General features: G+C 38.8%; 2 protein-coding genes across 3 annotated transcripts in view; both read right to left on the bottom strand.

Moving 5' to 3' along the window:
• Window positions 1-165: 165 nt before the first annotated feature.
• On the bottom strand, window positions 166-6,414 carry LOC102232559 (WW domain binding protein 1 like). The gene is made up of 4 exons (XM_023327179.1): window positions 6,115-6,414; window positions 4,851-4,953; window positions 3,961-4,122; window positions 166-2,596 (listed from the first exon to the last, which is right to left on the bottom strand). Exons 1-4 carry the CDS (start codon window positions 6,172-6,174, stop codon window positions 2,133-2,135), a joined length of 789 nt encoding a protein of 262 aa, XP_023182947.1. The 5' UTR covers window positions 6,175-6,414; the 3' UTR covers window positions 166-2,132.
• A 3,935-nt stretch (window positions 6,415-10,349) lies between these two features.
• Window positions 10,350-11,509, bottom strand: part of fbxw4 (F-box and WD repeat domain containing 4) — a 35,601-nt gene continuing 34,441 nt past the window's right edge. For both annotated transcript variants that reach the window (XM_023326913.1, XM_023326914.1), the window contains 2 exons: window positions 10,669-10,810; window positions 10,350-10,552 (listed from right to left, as the gene is read on the bottom strand). In XM_023326913.1, the coding sequence (XP_023182681.1) occupies window positions 10,418-10,552; window positions 10,669-10,810 (277 nt within the window). In that variant the 3' untranslated portion in view covers window positions 10,350-10,417. The remainder of the gene's footprint in view (window positions 10,553-10,668; window positions 10,811-11,509) is intronic.

Here is an 11,509-nt window from a genome sequence, read left to right as displayed (position 1 = left end):
AACTGTAGCTTGCTGGGATGTATTTGTGAACAAACAGAGCTCAAACTCAAAGATTAAACTCATAGTATCAGATTGTAGCTGTGGTAACAAAACAATCTTAACTATGAATATTGTTCTTTGAATTTTTACAAAGTAAACTTTCCAGCTCCTTAAAATCTGAAATTTAAATGTTGAACAATTTAAAATCTTTTAATTCATGTATGCTGAAACCATTAAAACAAATTTCACAGCATTGATCATCTCAATTAACTAAGTTACATTTATATACCCGTGGCCTTTGATAAAATGTTAGGCTTTATGGGCCCCAAAGGCTTCTGGCGGCTTCTGGAGCTGCTGACTTAATTTGGGTTAAACAGAAGTGCAAATATTCATTTTAATTGCACTTTTTTGTTGGTTTGTTTTGTTGCTTTTAAGATTCTATAGTTGTGGGTTTAAATGGCATTTCTCTAGCAATGTCTTCCCGTTAGCCAGTAATATTTTTACATTTTCTGTCAACTTAACATCTTTTAATACAACCCCGGTAGACGGCCTTGACACCCAGTCCATCGGGCTTAGCAAGTTTTCTGGGGGGAAATCCTGCATTTCACAGCCCAGTCTGGGCTTCTCCCCTGCCCCATTTGCTTGGATTCCTCCAGTAGAGTTTCAACCGGGCCAATCAGAAATCAGAAGAAGTTCTGAACGATGAAGTTGAATTTCTGCACCATTTTAGAAGTGCAGTCTCCCTGTAGTTTTAGCAATGGCTACAGAGAAAGTGAAGGAAGTCGTTCAGTCCGTGTCGGTCACTCTTCCAAAAACATTAAATTAACATCAACCGCCATCAGGTTTGTATTGGCACTTCAATCTTCGCAGTGAAGGATAACAATTTACAGTGCAGGCAACTTACAGTAGGCAACTTCATAGTACTGCCGCAACACGAGTCACAGGAAAAGTTAGCAATTGGCTAACATTTAAAGCTTCAACAGAGGTCACGCCTCCAGGAAGCAATCGCTTCTCAATGGCCAACAGGCCAGATCCTCTGGACGAAGCAAAGCGTAGAACAAGGGCCTGGTTTTCAGGCAGGCTAGCTATGACGGAACATTTTAATGGTTTTGAAAGTGTAGCTTTTTAAAACCTGAATACACCTTGATGATAGAGCCCAGTTCAGAGACAGCAACTACTAAACTAGCACAGGAACCAAACAGAACAAACCTCCCTCTGATTGAGTGTTTTGGGTTTGCATGAAGAAAAAAAGAATCTTCTGTTAAAACTTTGTGGTCAGTGGTAACTTTACTCCATGGTAGTTATTTGCAATAAGTGGAGGTATTTCCACTTATTGCAAATTGTTAATATTCATACAACCAGTTGCAGAAATTCAGCACAAAGTAGACACGGAGAGGACGTGTAGCCATTGTTTTAGCAACACATTTAAAATAATAAAAAATACATTTATTAAAAAAAAATATGGTTGAGATCAAATCTGAAATACAGTACACATGAAAAGACTCATTATTTTGGCCCTGTTCATACTGAGTTTCAGTGCTTCTCCTGAAGCAGGTAGACAATAATCAGCTTAAAACAGCACATAATAAGGTGAGGCTCAGATTGTGTTGGAGAAAAAAAAATGTTTTAGTTGTTTCATGCATCCTGGAAAATCTAATGCTACATGATCCATGTCCCCCTCAATGAAGGTAAAATATGTCACCCCACACACTTTGACATTCTCTTTGGTAATGTAGTGAGGAATCTCAGATGGGTGCATCATGTAGCTAACTCAGCAGGTTGAGGCTGCTCAGTGCTTTCAAACAACCGTACTGAATCCCTAAACAGAATCCCACCGTGGAACACTTTAACTTCACATCAGCTTACAGCTGGTCTATAATGTACAGCTGCATTTCTTTTCCCTTCTAACTGGATTATTACCTGGTGTTCTACACCAACCCTTATCCTTTTTAAGGCCCATTCTGTTCATAATCCACATAGTCCTGTGGATTAAGACTAAAAAGTGACCATTTTCAAGTATTCATGTACAAATCAAGCGATCAGACTATTAGGTTATGAACCAAATTCCCACAGCCTGAATAAATAGGTCTGCAGAAAGAGCCAACGTCTTAGTACAAAAGGTGCAACATTCCAAAAATACAAGACAGACTTCGTCACCCAGGAGACTTTGTTTGGGTGTCATCAGCTGCAGGTCCACCAGCAAGACCCCATTCAGCAGTCTGGGGATCAGTACAGTCGTCTGGCTCATCCTTTCCCCTCAAGCCCTCCTCTTCTAACGTTTCTTCTCTGTCAAAAAACTCATGCTGATCCCATGGATGCTCCTGGCCTTCACACACTTCAATCCCAGAATCCCCAGTGAAGCGCCGGTACCGGCCTGCTGTCGAGTCCTTGTTAGGGCCGTTGGTACTGCTGGAATAGAACTGCGTCGTCTCTGGAGTCCCACTAAGCGCTACATTAGCGTCACATGGAATGGAGACGGCCGAGTGGGGGCGATAGACTTCCTCAGGAGGGTCACAGGACGGTGGTACCAACTGGAGGGGTGTGTACGGAGGAGGAGGGGTTGCTGGTCGGGTGACTGTCTCTTCATAGGCTGGTAGCAGGTAAATGGGCAAAAGTCCTGCAGAAGACAGTGTTACAGATACATATGTTAGTACTTGTGCAGATTCATGCTAAAAAGTTATATACATTTAATTAAATATGCTGACCACATAGGCCTGGTAAGCTTGTTAAACGACAAGGTAGAAGGAGATGGACCAGTCCTGGGCTTTTTTTTTTAATTGGTGCATAACATTTAAATTTGTTCTGAACACAAAATTAAGAAATCCAGGAAGCTTCAGTTGTTTTCCCCAACAATCATCGACGAAGAGCAGATTCAGACAGACTATGGGCGAGGTTCTGGACTGTCATTTAAACTGGGATTACTGGGCTGGCCTTATTAGCACTATGGTTCGGCAGAGACTGCACTTTTTAAAGAAACTGTTTTGTTTTTTTAGAGTCAATGATTCAATGCTTGTAATGTCTTATTCTGCTTTCATTGAGAGTATTTTAACCTTTGGCAACGTCTGTTGGTTTGGCAATGCTATTGAGGCTAAGAAGAAGTCCTTGAGAAGTACAGTGACCACAGCCAGCAAACTTTTAGGAACCACTCTGCCAAGCACGGAGAAAATATACATGTTCCGAGGAAGGCAAACAAGATTGTAGCAGCCAATGCACATTACTTGAAATCCTCATTTGAGTCACTTCTTTCAGGACGACGGTACAGCCTTCCTTCATTCCCAAGAACAGGACAAAATTTCTTCCACACCACAATTAGTGATTAAATCATTAAACAATAAAAAGGTACCATAAATTAGTGAGATTGAACTTTGTTGCTATTAAATATGTATGTCTTAAATTCACGGCTAATGTCATGTATGTGTGTGTATGTCATATGTAAATGCCTGCAAACAATGCTGCAAACCAATTTTCCCACTGGGATCAATCCGTCCGTCCGCCTTGGTGTTAAGAGTACTTTGACTGCATAACGGACATCATTTATATTCTCTGTGCAACTTTGTTTTCCATAGAAAACAAAGCTGACAGCAAAAGCGTAGCAGTGGTCGATGCTGTGATGATGTCAGCAGTGGAGAATCTCCAGGCTGTGGTTTTCATGAGTTGTAATCCAAACATTTTGCATTCCAAAGGCGGATTCAGCGACTGTGTGCAGGAACAGCCAGGGCCGAGGAGGACTGCAGAGCGTTGCTTGAGAACACGCAGCACTTTGCAGTTGAGATTGGACGAAGCAAGGCACATTACCTTTCTCACTAGTACTGCCTAAAATTTCAATAAAATCCTGAAACCTATGCAATATTTCTTTTTGCGCTTGCATATGGCCTGTTGTCTGGGTTCAAAACTTAAAGTATATGACTGGATGGCCCTTTTTAAACTCTACTCTACATAAAGGTAACAAAGTCCACAAGCGGTTTTAGGTGCACAACTTACGAAGATAGAGGGGTAGCTGAGAGTTGTTGTGAACCTCCCTGTAGGCAATCAGGTTGATCTCGTTCTGCCGGCGCTGCTGCTGGAAACGCTGCTTGGCCCGCCAGTGTTGCCACACGCAAAAGCCTGTCAGGATAATAATTACAGCCCATACAAGCCAGAACCCTAAAGAGAAATCACAGGGCACCAAGGAAACATATTAATGTGTAGCTCATAACTGGAATGGCATCATAAAATGAACTTCGGCAGGACTCTAAACTTTAGGCAAGTACTCAAATGTGCTAAAAATATGAGTTCTGTGTTTAAACAAACTCAAACTTGCAACTGAATTTAAATTTATTTGTTAAAAAGCTGCATAATTATAACATCTACTCTGAATCCTGCAAACTGTCGTTGACAGAACTTTACATCGGTAATTAGCCTCATCTTCTAAAACTGTAATCAGCGACTCTCTAATGTACGACAGGCTGTAATGTACTCGAGTGAGTGGATGGGAAAAAAAATAAAATCTTGTAAAGCTTTTTGTAGAAGCTTCATAGAGGCAAAAAGTTAAGAGTACATGTGTGGACAGATCACAAGACTGTGACTTTACACCAAAACCAGTAGTAGTAGTAAGCAAGTGTACAACATGCCACTTTAACAGTCGTCACATTCTTTTTCCAGTATATGCGGAAAACGCCAAAGAATTACTTTTTGAACACAGAAGAAAGAGAAACGTCATTATTACTGTATTTATAACAGGATTGTCTTGGGACAGAAAAACACATACATCGCAAATAAATCCTAGCTTTAACCTATACTGTATGCCACGGACTCAATTATACTATTAGATGCTTACTGGTTTATGATATCTCTCTCCTACTAATGAAGTGGGAAATAGAAAATTAACTCACACCACAATTCATAGATGTTACTGCAGCACTCTGCTTGTCCACAGCAGTGGCCAGATTCACAGATGTAGCTCTGGTTGTTCACTCCCTTGCAAACGAGTCCGGCCTATTCACACAAAACAAAAAGATTCCAGTCATCTCCGACTCCAAATACAAGATTCTGAAGCAGTAAGGGATGTTTTTGTTTTTTTCCTACATCTTTGATAAACAGCAATTATAGGCACATTCCAGTTTATACTCAGGCCTTCATCCTGCTTTATTTTATTGGCAGTTTCTGGTGTTTATGTTAGACATTTGTTGTAAAAAATAATAATAATAATAATAATAATAATAATAAAAAGGCCCTAAAACTAATCAGAGTGGAATGGTGATGAAACGCCACAGACAAGATGATAGGAATGTATGGTCAAATGCTGAAAACGTTAATAGTACAAATAGAAATGAAAGCAATAAAATATATACAAAAATCAAAAGAGTGAACAGAATATATGTTTGAAACAACTGCTACAAAACTTCATTAATCACGAGAAAACAAAATATTGAAAAAATAAGTGATCTAAAAACTATGGGTTTCCATTTCTATGACAGCCCGTCTCCATCACTCTAATGAAATATACAGTATATATATATATATATATATATATATATATATATATATATATATATTTTTGGCGTTCTAAGAATCATAATATAGTTTCTCAATATTGTAAGATATAAGTATTATTTTTTTGTTTTTTATCCGAGTGGCGGAAGTGGGCTTCAAACACATTCAACTCCAATTAAATTGAATTAAACCTGATACACAATTTCACTTGAGAGAAGATTAAAATGCGAAACCAAACAGAAACATGTGTAGGAGGTGATGATAGCCGCTGCTGCTGTCAATTTTCTTAATGTAACTTAATATACACTCAGGAAAAAGCGATACAAATCTTTAAATAGTCGCCACTACATGTTTTGCATAGCAAATCAAACGTGATACTCCTTACAAAGTATTTAAAACAAAATAAAAACTCGACGTTCCTGTTTGTCTCGCTGGTCTATAAAGTTGGCCACAATCGCTCTCCTTGCTGAACTAAACGCAGAAGTTTAAAATCAGGTCAATTAGCTGTTTAGTATGATCACAAACCGGAAGCACAACTTGTAGCCACCAGCTAAGCAAAGTTTACCGTGTGAACGTCTTCGCTGCCCATCACAAGCCAACACCTGTAGACGTTCAAACGACAGAAGATTTGAACAGCTGGGCCGACATTAGATGAGCTCTTACCTCGACATTAGCTGACGGAGCAGAACTTCCAAGTCCAGCGTTAAACTTAGGCGAAGACATGATTAAATTCACCTGCCTTTAGTCGTTTTAAATAACTTCACTGAAGCTCGCTGTCACATATTAACACAGACTAACACAAAGTATGTCAAACTACGTCGGGTTCGGTGTAAATGAAGCACAGTTCGTCGTTCACATTGTTCTCGGTGTTTATTTAAAGGGACTGGTTCTTTTTGTTTCACTCTGACTCCACTTCCAAGCTCCTGACCTCACAAAGCCCCTGGGCATGTTTTAAAAAAAACAGAGAGAGAGGAAAAAAAAAAAAAAAAAAAAAAAGAACGTTCTTCTTCTTCTCTATAAAGGGGGACCGCAAGCAACTTTAAGGTTCATACTGCCACCTACTGCTCGTGAGTGTGTAGCAGCATTTTGGTTAATGAAATTGAACTATATTTATCACCACTTCTAAAAGTACGAACAAAAACAGCTGTAAACACAGATGAATGTGGTAGATCTCTGAACATTTTTAATTAGTCACGTCTGTAATATCTGGTTTCTATTTTTTTTGTTTTCATATCAATATGTTTACCGTTGAAGCGTTCACCCGACATACTTTTTTATATTCTGGGTTCTGTTTCTTTGTTTTTCCTTGTATCTGCAAACAAAGATGTTATCTATAAAATTTCAGCCTGTTGTGCCGCTTGGAAGCCATTCGAAAATACAGTAAACATTAGTATAGTTGCCCTTTATAGTAGATATTTTTACTGGAAGTACTTCACGATGTTATAATATATCTTTATCTATATGTTGCTAACTGCAAAGATTAGAAATTAATTTAGTAGGTATTAAAATGGAAAAGAAAAAGATTTTGAAAAGTGTTTCTCTTTATTGAATTTGTTGTTTTGTAAATGTGTTATCTCCATTTCTATTTCAGTCCCCAAAATACCAGAGTTTGCACACAATTTTAGATTTTGGTTTGTCTGATAGCGTCATCTGAAAATATTGAATCAAATGTTGTGTTTACAGTTAACTCGACACACGAATAGGCGTTTTACCAAATACCTTGGTCCTTTTACCTGAGTCACTTCTTGCATGGCTACTACATTTACATGAGCACATCTTTTGGCTGTTCCACCAACCTTGGATATCTGACATATTAAGAAAATGCATAAAACTAAATGTCTGCACAATGATAGTCTGTTTAGTAGTTTTAGTTGCTCTTAAGAAAGCTGCAGTAATTCTGATGAATAGGGACCTTTCGCCTGCCTGTCCATCGCCTTTGGATGGTTATTTTCCACAAAGCTTGGCTGGCCCCTTTGAACCTTACGGACAAGTTTTGGGGAACAAAAGCAGACAAATCACATTGTCACATTTTTCAGTCTTTCATGACCTCCTATTTAGGCACCTTTTGCCTCTCTGCATTCATGGTCCTCCAAGAAAGTCAATGGTTCCTCACATCCTATCAGGGCAAATCAGGAGGATACATGCTAATCCCCTTAATCTGCCCTTTCTCCTGCGTGCAGCCACAGGGAGAGAGGGACCACAAAGGGTAATCCTGTCAGAGAAACAATAGGATTAAGGGCCCAACCTCACAAGTGACAATCAGGTATCCACTGACTGATCTGTCAAGCAGGAGCCCTATCTGTAAAGTCCTGGCTGGCCTGTCTTCACTGTGACTTTATTTTTGTTTGGTGGGGTTCAGAGGGATGGGGGGTGCTACAGCAGGAGGGGTATTTCTTTGAGGGACTGTTGGAGGTCTGACAAGTCTGAGGTCTTCTATGCACCAGGGACCAAAGAATGACTGACATGTAGAGGGGTAAGAGCACGGAGGGGGTTTAGTAAAGAAAGGTGGGAAATGTGTGTATGTCTGTCTGTGTGGGCACAGGTGAGGCTCAAACACAGGACAACTTTTAGTTGACACTTCCCAAATTTGAACCTCATAGAAGAATAGCAAGGGGAAAAAAAGCTACTGTTCAAAGAAATCAAAGATGTCTGCTGAATAACCACAAACCACGTAAGGGGAGACGGCAAACATGTGGAAGAGAGTGCTTAGTTTAGATGAGTCCAAAATTAGCATCTTAAGCTAAAAAGATAAATGTAGTGGAAAACCAACCCTGCATATCACCTTAAAAACACTTTGGAAGGGGTGTGCATAAGACTGACATGACACTGTCATAAACATGACATAGCGCCTGTCATGAAGATGAAAGAGTTTTCATAAATGTTTACGACTGTTGTCATGCAGTGTCATTCGATAAATAATGACACTTGCGTTAAAACTTGCATTAAAAGTCCATTTGAATGGTCAGCTTTACATTAAAAGTGTCACTATTTAGAGAATAATGCAAAGTTGATGCTTCTAATGCACTTTTCATGCAACTTTGTATTAAAAGTGTCATTATTTACCAAACGACTCTACACGACAACAGTCATAAACAGTCGTTGGCATAACATCTTCACAACAGATGTTATGTCCTGCTTATGACAGTGTCATGTCAATCTTATGCACACCCAGTAAAAAAATAAAGTATTAAAAATAGTTTTTTTTAGAAAATCTGACAGGCCTTCAACTGTTTAGCAAAGAAGAAAGGGTGAAAATGTGAGTCAGTAGATGTTCAAAGATGGCAGACATAAACCAAAAGATTGGCAGCTGGACATGAAGCAAAAAGACGTTTCTACAAAGTACTGGTTGAGGGTGTTGGATACAAACTCAAGTCACAATTTACTCATTTTAATCTTAAAAATCTTATGCTTTACTGTTCCGCTCTACTGTGAAATACACTGAAGTCCGTGTTTTGTAACGTGACGGAATATAAAAAACGTCAAGGGTTATGAATATGTTTTCTTAATAATCTATATTTAGGCAGCAAAATGAAACCAATCCTTCACAGCTGTACCCCACACTTCTAATCTGCCTCAGTGTCAATATTTGCCCACCAGATGGCTCCATAAGTACCAATATTGTCTCAGTTAGTCTTCCATAAAAATCTACATCCAAAAAATTAGTCCTCAGTTAGGCTAGTCCAAGATTTAAAGAGGACCACGATGGTAAGGGTTTTATTTATATATATTTGCATGTTAAATTTTCTATTTTTACTCTTTTTTTGTTTGACTCAAACATACGTTGATATAACCCAAAATGCAGTCAATATGTAAGTACAATGGATTGCAATTCACTTAGGCATGACTACTGATATTGTAAAGAAGAAGCAAGGATCAATTTAATGTACTAGCTGGAGCGTTAAAAGGCCAAATAATACGGTCAAGTAAAGTAACATATTTAGTCATCTGAAATCTTTAAAGCCGGATACAATATTGCTGTAGGAGACGCAGTTAAATATCTCAAAAGCGGCTTTATCGTAAGTGGGATTGGACAAATTCATGTTTTAACTGCAAAACCAGAGAAGGTTCAATTTTAAATAAGGGGATTTTATTTGAACACTCTGAAGTGTTATCAGATGCTAACAGGAGACATGTTGTGCTAGTGGGTAAGCCGTTTGAAACACAAATAATTGTGGGACATGCAGGAGTATTTCATGAGAAATGTATGAAATTGGTACTCTAGTTTATGCAATATTGGACGGTTCTGCACAGCTAAGAGAACATGCACAGTATCCCTCTCCGTAGTATCTATGGGCCCTGCGATGGACTGGCGACCTGTCCAGGGCGACCTGTCCAGGGCGACCTGTCCAGGGTGACCCCACCTCTTGGCTGTTGATGGCTGGAGGTAGGCACCAGCAACCCTCCCCTGGATGGATCTTGATATTTTCATTTCAACCAGAAGCAGTTGATAGGTCCTCAGAAATGTGTTGCAACAAATCTCTCTAGAGGCTCAGCTATGTTTAGAGCTGTTGTCACTTGAGGAAATAAGTAATGCGTTCACGTGATCTGGAACAAGCGGCGCAACAGACCCAGATGGCTTACTCATAGAGATTTCAGGATATAATCTCCGTCCTGTTTAACTTTCCTCTAGTGTTAGCGCTCCGCTACTATCCATGGTGTTTGGAGGTCTAAAAATGAACAAGAAAATGTACTCGAAATGTTTTTTATTGCCTAATTTGTTTTGTGACTCTTTGTGACTTGGTAACTTTATTTATTTATTTAGTGACTTAAGAATAAACACCTTCATTAAAAACTGCATTTTTGTTTAGTTGTTTTGTCTTTGACTAATATTTAAATTGTTTTCATGATGTTCTGAAACATAAAATGTCACTTTTAACTTCAAAAAACTGGAAAAAAAAGAGAAAGAAATAGACCTCTTTATTGGTTTTATAAGTGTTAGCAGTCTTTGTTTGACTGCGTGTGTGTGTCATCTGATGTGAGCAGGTTGCTGTCTGAAGTCCAAGGAGTGCAGGGCAGTAGCCAGAGCTGCATACAGGTGAGAGCTGCTGAATCTCAGACAGTATATTGGGCTGCTCAAAGAGTCAGAGCTCAGCTGGAAGAACTGCAAGAAAGAAAAAAAAAAGTGTTTTGTTAAATTCTAAGGATGCCTTTAAAGGATGAAGTATTTCCATTAATTCATGTAACAGATTGTCTGACAGGATCACATGAGGATCACACCTGCAAGCATTTGGTTTGACGTTTGTCCCAAATACGGACCACACCGTAGTATGACGAGCCGCTGGCTATCATGTGATTTCCATCTGTCTGGATGCAGTAGAGAGCGCTGTCATGAGGCTCCTCCCACTCCATCACACACTTCCTGTTGAAAAACAGGGAGATGTTTTATTATGTGCTACACTTTCACACACATGCTTGAACTTCTACACAAACTGAATAAAGTTTGTATAGAACTTCCATACAAACTTACAAAGTTAAAACTATACAAAGTATTAAGTAGTAATACTTAAGACTTAAGTATTAAGTATAAACATTTTAGTAACTGCAATTATGACTAAATGCAGTTTTCCGTAACCCTATTCTAACCTCAATTAAAACTTAATTAACACCAAATCTCTAAATCTAACAGAGCACAGTAGAACTGCAAAAAAGTGAGGACTGACTGAGAAAGGGTTCTTACTTTCCATGAATGACATCACTTTGTTGTAAAATATTATGAAAGTGGTCCTTTATATATATAGTACATACAAGTATCCACACACTAAGCATTTCAAATTTTTTTAAAAAGAGAGATGAAAAAGTCAAAGACTTTGCCTTTGGGATCATTAATAAAAATCCTCTATTGTTACTCTTACACCACATGCGTCAAACTCAAGGCCCGGGGGCCAAATCGCCGTGGCTTTTTATGTGGCCCTCTGGACTCTACATTACATCAATAAGTCCCTGCAGTTTTTCACAAATCTGCAAAAGTTGCAAAACAAAATAATAAATAAATAAAATCAACAGAACCCCCAATTTTTTTTTCTGATTTTACTGCAATTTCTTCTGGCTAAAAACGTTG

This window comes from Xiphophorus maculatus, chromosome 22, assembly GCF_002775205.1.
Source record: "Xiphophorus maculatus strain JP 163 A chromosome 22, X_maculatus-5.0-male, whole genome shotgun sequence".
NCBI classification, from domain to species: domain Eukaryota; kingdom Metazoa; phylum Chordata; class Actinopteri; order Cyprinodontiformes; family Poeciliidae; genus Xiphophorus; species Xiphophorus maculatus.
Note: the sequence above shows the minus strand (reverse complement) of the source record. Positions and strands in the feature narration are given on the sequence as shown.